The 7,470-nt window shown below is 51.9% G+C and overlaps 1 protein-coding gene across 1 annotated transcript; it reads left to right on the top strand.

Annotated features, from left to right (window-relative positions):
- Positions 1–226: 226 nt before the first annotated feature.
- Positions 227–7,430, top strand: LOC102424394 (mastin-like; the record flags this gene model as incomplete). The annotated part of the gene is made up of 6 exons (XM_023748870.1): positions 227–287; positions 434–614; positions 810–1,084; positions 6,771–6,928; positions 7,050–7,100; positions 7,299–7,430. Coding segments are annotated over exons 1-6 (858 nt in total), but the record flags the coding sequence as incomplete, so codon positions are not given.
- Positions 7,431–7,470: the final 40 nt, after the last annotated feature.

Genomic DNA, 7,470 nt, shown 5'->3' with positions numbered 1-7,470 from the left:
ACCCCTGACCTGGGGCGGGCCAGCGAGAAGAGCAGCTCTCTCTACCCGTGGCCCAGCCAGGGGCCCCCGCCTGCCCTTCCTGTGCCCGGGGATGAAGGGGTGCAGAGAGGCTCCCAAGGAGGGTCCCTCCAGGTGAGGATGCCGCTGCTCAGACCCCGGCTTCTCCATCCCCACACGGGGACCCCGGCCCCTGGTGGTCTCACCCAGGCCCCTGCCATCCCCGCAGATGCTGTGGCTGCTGTTCCTGAGTCTCCCAGGCCTGGGGGGCTCCGTGCCCTCGTTCCCAGGTGAGTCCTGACTCCTGTCCACACCTTCTGCTCAGGCTGCCCAGGCCCCTCAGCGTCAACTCAGGTGGGCCTCCTTGGTGGGTCCTCTGAGAGACTGAGTGCGAGGGGCCCTGCTGAGTCCCTGATGGCGTCCCCTGTGTTCCCAGGGCCCGGCTCAGGGAGGCAGCAGGGTGGCCCCGTGGGCGCGCACAATGCCCCCGCTGGGAGATGGCCTTGGCAGGTCAGCGTCCGACGGTACAATAAGGAGCTGGAGCTGTGGCAGCACCTCTGTGGGGGCTCCCTCATCCACCACCAGTGGGTGCTGACCGCAGCCCACTGCACCCAGCGGTGAGCCACGCAGCCTGAGGCCCCCTGGCAGGGGTGGGGGTGGGAAACACACAGAGGGCTGATGGGAGGGGGGCTGTGGGCAGGGCCCTGGCTCTCGGGGAGAGACACAGTTAGTGCAGCCCCAGCCCTGCTGCTGTGCCCAGATTGGCCCTGCCCCGGAGGCTCCTCTGAGAGGCTCCTGGTCCCTCTCCCCAGGGAGGACTGGGAGGCCTATGGCCTCAGGGTTCAAGTTGGGCAGCTGAGACTCTATGACCATGACACACTGACAACTGTGACTAAGATCGTCCGCCACCCCAAGTTCAACCAGAGCCTGTCAGCAGAGGGGGGCGCGGACGTGGCCCTGCTGAAACTGGAGGCCCCTGTGACGCTCTCTGAGCGCATCGGCCTGGTCCCCCTCCCACCTGCCTCGCTGAGGGTCCCTGAGAGGAAGATGTGCTGGGTGAGCGGCTGGGGTTACAGCAGCCTCGGAGGTAAGGCTCAGGGACCCCGCTGGGGGTGTGGACACAGGGCAGCCCGCTGGGTGAGTGGCTGTGGCTTTGCTGACAACACTTTATTCTCGGCAATTTGGGGGAATCCTCCACCTTTTTCTTGTGGCAACATGTGCATAACATTATACATGACATTGGTCAGTGCCCGGTTCAGTGGCGTTCAGCACACTCACCATGTTGTGCAGCCTCAGCACCACCATCTCCAGAACTTCTCCTCCTCACACACGAAGCCTGGTCTCCATGACACGGTCACTGCCCCTCCCCAGGCTCTGCCAACCACGGAGCTCCTTTCCACTTCTGTGCATTTACCTGTTCTGGACGTTTCATGTAAATGTGAATCATGCAACGTGTGGCTTCCACGTGTTTGCCTTCTTTCACGTGGGATGACGTTGCCAAGGCCCAGCTGTGCTGTAACCCGTGTCAGAACTGCATTGCTTTTTGTGGCCTAGTCACCTCCCACTGGGTGGAGGGAGCATTTTGTCGTCCTTCCTGAACGACAGACCGTCTCCTCCTTTTGGCTGTTGTGAATCACGCTGCTGTGACCTGTGTGTACAAGCACCGCCAGGGACCCTGTTCTCAAGTCGTTAAAACATTTTTCAATAACAGTTTCTATTCAATATTATTTTGAATTAGTTTCAGCCATACAGAATGTGAGTTGACAATCATATACTTTACAAAGTGTCTTTTCCCCCGATATTTCCATACCCACCGGGCACCATCCACAGCTATGACAATATTATTGACTATAATCCCTAATCTGTACTTCACATTCCCTGTGACTGTTTGGTAGCTACCAATCTGTTTCTTTTAATCCTTCCTTTTCCCCCTCGGGCAACCACCAGTCTGTTCCCTGATCTAGGAGCCTGTTTCTCTTTTGTTTGTTTGTTTGTTTTATTCTTTAGTTTCCACATATGGGTGAAATTATATGGTATTTGTCTTTCTGTGACTGGCTTATTTCACTTAGCATAATGGTAAGGTTTCTTTTTTATGGCTGAGTAATATTTCATTGTGCATACAGGATGGGGCAAAAGTAAGTTTATAGTTGTTCATATGGAAAATAATACAATAATTAATAAATAATAATACAAGAAGAAACTCTGTATTTTGCCTACTCATAACCGTAGCCTACTTTTGCTCCACCTTCTTTGTACCACCATGTTTTTATCACTTGTCTATTGATGGGCACTTGGGCTGCTTCCATATCTCGGCTATTGTACATACGCTGCAATGAACATAGGGGTGCATATGTTCTTTCCAATTATGTTTTGGGTTTCTTCAGATGTACATCCAGAAGTGGAATGGTTGGGTCATAAGGCAGTTCCATTTTTAATTTTTTGAGGAACCTCCACACTGTCTCCCACAGGGCTGCACCAGTCTATGTTCCCTCCAGCAGCATGTGAGGGTTCCCTCTTGCCCACATCTTCACCAAAACTTGTTGCTTGTTGATGTATTGATGACAGCCATTCTGACAGGTGGGAGGTGATATCTCAGTGTGGTTTTAATTTGCATTTCTTTAATGATTAGTGAAATCGGGCATCTTTTCATATGTCTGTTGGCTTTCTGTATGTCCTTCTTTTGCTATTTATATCTCATTTTCTACAATTTAATTTATTGTGGTGACATTGGTTAACAAGATTATAGAGGTTTTCAGTGTGCGGTTCTATGGTACATCATCTGTATCTTGCATTGTGTGCCCATCACCCAATGTCACATCTTCTGTCACCTGTATTGACCCCTTTACCCTTTCCTCCCACCCCCTGTCCTCTGGTGACCACCATACTGTTATCTGTATCTATGAGTTTTGGTTTCTTTCTTTTTCTTGTTTGTTCATTTGCTGCTTTCAGTTTTATATTCCATATGTGAGTGAAATCGTATGGTTTTTAACTTTTTCTGTCTGACTTATTTAATTTGCATGATATTCTCAGGATCCTTCCATGTTGTCCTAAATGGCTGTATGTCATGTTTTCTGATGGTTGAGGATTATTCCATTGTAAACCTGTATCACACCTTTCTCCAATCATCTAGCAAAGAACACTTCCGCTGTTTCCGTCTTGGCCACTGTAAACAATGCTGCAGTGAACGTGATATATATATATATATTTATTGATTTCAGAGAGGAAGGGAGAGAGATAAAGAGATAGAAATATGAATGATGACAGAGAGTCATTGATAGGCTGCCTCTTGCATGCCCCCTACTGGGGATCAAGTCTGCAACTCAGGCATGTGCCCTTGACCGGAATTGAACTTGGAACCCTTCATTCCCCAGGCTGACACTCTAGCTGCTGATCCAGACCAGCTGGGACAAAAGATAGTCTTGCTGGGTAAAGTAGTCTTGGTTGTAGATTCTTGCTCTTTATCACTTTAAATGTCTTGTGTCAATCTCTTCTGCCTGAAATGTTTCTGTTGAGAAATTGGTCTTATGGGACCTCACTTGTCAGTAACTGTCTTTCTCTTACCTGATTTTAAGATTCTTTCTTGGTCTTTAACCTCTGCCATTTTAATTATTATGTGTCTTGGTGTGGGCTCTTTGGGTTCATCTTGTTTTGGACTCTCTGTTCTTCCTGGGCTTGTATGTTTTTTTTTCTTCATCAGGTTGGGGAAGTTTGAAGTCATTATTTCTTCAAATAGGTTCTCACCCCTTGCTCTCTCTCTCCTTCTGGTACCCATCCCTATGGTGCAAACGTTCTGCTTCATGTTGTTCCAGAGCATCCGTCACCAAGCTTTTGGACCTCACAGACCACCAGTTGGTGACCGCTGTCCCAGAGGTCCCTTAAACTATCCTAATTTCAAAAATCTTTTTTTCTTTTCGCTACTCTGATTAGGTAATTTCTGCTGTCTTGTCATTTAAATTGCTAATTGCACTTTGAGCTTTATCTAACCTGCTATTGATTCCTTCTAGTGTATTCATGTTAGATCTCATATTTTCATTTCTGACTGTTTTCTCTTATGGTTTCTAGTCCTTTCTTTATGCTACTGTCTCTCTATTGCAGTCCTCACTGAGCTCATCTTCCTTCCCCTACGTTCCTTGAGCATCGTTAGGACCATTGTTTTGAACTCTGTATCTGGTACATGGCTTGTTTCCATTGCATTTAGTTCTTTTTCTGGGGATTTCTCCTGTTCTTTCATTTGGGGCATGCTTCTTTGTCTCCCCATTTTGGCCGCCTCTCTGTATTTGTTTCTCTGTGTTAGGTAGATCTGCTTTGTCTCCCAGTCTTGGTAGGGTGGCTTTTTGAGTACATGTCCTGTGGAGCTCAGTAGTGCAATCTCCCTGATTCCCTAAGCTAGGTGCACCTGGAATGTCCCTGGTGTGGGTTCTGTGAACCCTGCTGTTGTAGTTGAGTCGTGATTGTTGTTGGCCTGTGGTAGGTAGGGTTGACCCTCAAGCTGACTGACTGAGTATTGACCTGATCACACTGTATGAGCTGCTGTGAGTAGGCTGACCCCATGAAGCAGAATTGGCCCCAGCAGGGTCTGGTGCCTGCAGAGATCTCCCTTTGAGTGTGCCGCTTGTGGAGGTAATTGGTTGTTCTCTGCTGTGGGCTGTTTCTGGGGCCTCCGGGGAGGCACTGTGGTGCACGTCAATGTCAGACACTGCTTGTGACCTATCCTGGGCTGCCTGTTAGAAGCTACAATGTGATCCACAGTTGGTGGCTCCCTCTGCTAGGCCTGGGTGCACGTGGGAGGGGCCAAGCTGCATACTGAGGCTGATTCCCAGCAACACCAAACCTGCGTCAGGACACAAAATGCCCAAAGCACCCCAAAATCTGCCTCTGCCTGCCAGTGGCCATTAGGCTCAGCCATGATAGAGCCTCCAGCTAAGCTACGTGCCCCAGGAATGTCCCTTGTGTGGGTGAGGTGAGCCCTGCTGTGGTAGTTGAGTTGCATGAGGTAGTTTCTCAATGAGTCACTGGGTTGGGGCGAGTGGTGTTCATCAGGTTCATACAGATTCAAACTCAGCGCAAGTGCTGGTTCTGACACCACTCAATAAAAGTCTCAGGGCACACCAAGGCCAGCTACCACCACCCAGCACCCACCACCCAACAGGGGTCTTCAAATCTTTGCAGTGGGGTAGAGTCTCTGGGTGTCATCAGGGTGAGGCCAGTAGAGTTCCTCGGGATCACACAGATTAGGATTTGGCAGTGAGGAGGGTGGGCTCTGCGCAGTGGAGCTAGTCGGGTGCCTGGGGAAATGGCCCTCGCCTCAGAGACACACAACTCTGTCTCTCCCTGTGTGTCTCCAACAGCCCTGGAGTCTGCTCAGACCTCCTCCAGAGCTTCTGAGAAAGACTGTGTGGGCCCAGGCTGGTTGCAGCTGGCAGAATCCCCAGCAGGGCATGGGGTTTGTCGGGTGAGCCAAGTGGCAGCCTGGAGTGGGCAGGGAGGAGGGGCACGTTCATTCCCCCAGGCTCATGCCCTATGTAGGGGATGTTCAACTCAGGAAAGATGTCATCTGTGGGCATGTGGGAGAGGACTCAGCCCTGGATAATGGAGGCTGCCCCTCCAGCCCTCTCCCCAAAGCCATACAACCAATCTCTCCCTGTGTGACTCCTGTCCACTCTGGGCTGCTATAGGTCCGCTGGAGCCCAGTCTGGTTGAGTACCTGCCAATGAGATGTTTGTGCACTGGCCCTTTAAAAGGGCTTCCGGGTGCCTGGCAGTCCCCTGTCTCACTCTGGCAAGTGCAGTCCCCACGGATGTTCACAGCCAGATGTTGTGTAGCTCCTCTTCCAGGCACTGGTGTTCCAGGCTGGGAGCTCAGGATGGGGTGGAGACCCCTCCCTTCTCAGAGGGGACCTTTGCAGCTAAGGTGTCCCTCCTAACTCTCAATGCAGCCTTTCTGTGTCTCCACCCTCCCTGTCCTTCTCCATGTGACTTCTTCCATGTGTCCTTAATGAGGAGACCTCTTTTCAGCCAGTCTTCAGTTGGTTATTCAGGTTGAGTGTCTATAATTTAGTTGTGATTCCGATTTGGTCCTGGGAGGAGGTGAGAGTCCCTTCCACCTACTCTGTCTCCATCTTGGATCCCTGTTTTCAGTTCTTTGGGGTACAGACTAGGAGTGGAAGTTCTGGGTCATGTGCTAATTCTACATTTGGTTACTAGAGGGGGGATTTCCTGCTGAGTCTAAATGTGTGCAGAGCTGGGGTTTCATGATCAGATTCATGGACACTGAGGACACTGGTGTTTGCTCTGCCAGGCGGACAGGCCCTCCTGAGGCTCTGCCTGGGTCCTCCCCTCGCCCCGTGGGGGTGTGTGGACCTTGATTGTCCTCCTGAGGATGAGCCAGTCTGGGAGGGAGAGGCAGGGCCTGTCGTGATCTCACAGTGCCCAGGTCCCTAAATCAGAATGACACCAGCGCAGAAGTGTTTCCTTCCTGCTGTGATGCATTTCTCTGGGATGAGCCCTCATCCCTTCCTTTTCAAGGAGAACAATCCTCGGATAACTCTCTCCTCAGTGCCCGTCCTCAGGCCTGTGGAGCCCAGACTGTGGCTGATGAAGTGCTGCGTCCTAGAACTAAATGGGTTAGTGGATGCTGGAAGCTCAGTTCCTGGCCAGGCGTAGCTGCTCTAGACCCAAGGGTCAGGGCCCAGAAGGACTGGAAACAGTACCTTGTTGTTGGGAAAGAACAGAAGCCTGGACCAGCCCTGGTTCTCAACCAGCCCCTCCCCACAGCTCCACGGCTCTGGCCCTACCAGCTGCAGGAGGTGATGGTTCCCATTGTGGGGAACAGGGTCTGTAACCATCGCTACCAGAACTCTTCCACCAACACTGGCCAGATCATCAAGGATGACATGCTGTGCGCTGGAAGTGAGGGCCAAGACTCCTGCCAGGTGAGCCCCACCTGTCCCGTCCTCTGTCCTCTGTCCCCTCCTGGCCCAGGGAATCGGGACTCAGAAGCTCCATGCAGTGGCCCGTGTGGAGATGTTCACTGAGTCCTGCCTCTCCCCACAGGGTGACTCCGGGGGCCCCCAGGTGTGCAGCTGGGAAAGCACCTGGGTCCAGGTAGGGATCGTGAGCTGGGGATACAGCTGTGGTCATCGTGACTTCCCTGGGGTGTATGCCCGGGTGATGAGCTACATTTCTTAGATCCAGAAGTATGTCCCTCCGCCCCCTGGATCCTAGATGAGGCCAGGCAGGGTTCCCATGATGGGGAGACCCTCAATCTTCCTTGCTGATACCCCTGTTCTTTCCCAATTCCAGCCTCATCCTTCCACCTCCTCACCCTTCATCTCACCCTCCAGTGTCATGAGCCTCCTGCCCTCGGTGTCCCCTCCTGTCCTGCCTTTAGGGTGGCAGACACAGGAGATGCTCCGCAGGCTGGTGTCTCTCACAGTAGGGGGGCCAGGACAAGGGGTCTGGGCCAATGCCTCCT

The sequence above is a fragment of the Myotis lucifugus genome, unplaced genomic scaffold (genome assembly GCF_000147115.1).
Source record: "Myotis lucifugus unplaced genomic scaffold, Myoluc2.0 scaffold_1986, whole genome shotgun sequence".
NCBI lineage: Eukaryota > Metazoa > Chordata > Mammalia > Chiroptera > Vespertilionidae > Myotis > Myotis lucifugus.
Note: the sequence above shows the minus strand (reverse complement) of the source record. Positions and strands in the feature narration are given on the sequence as shown.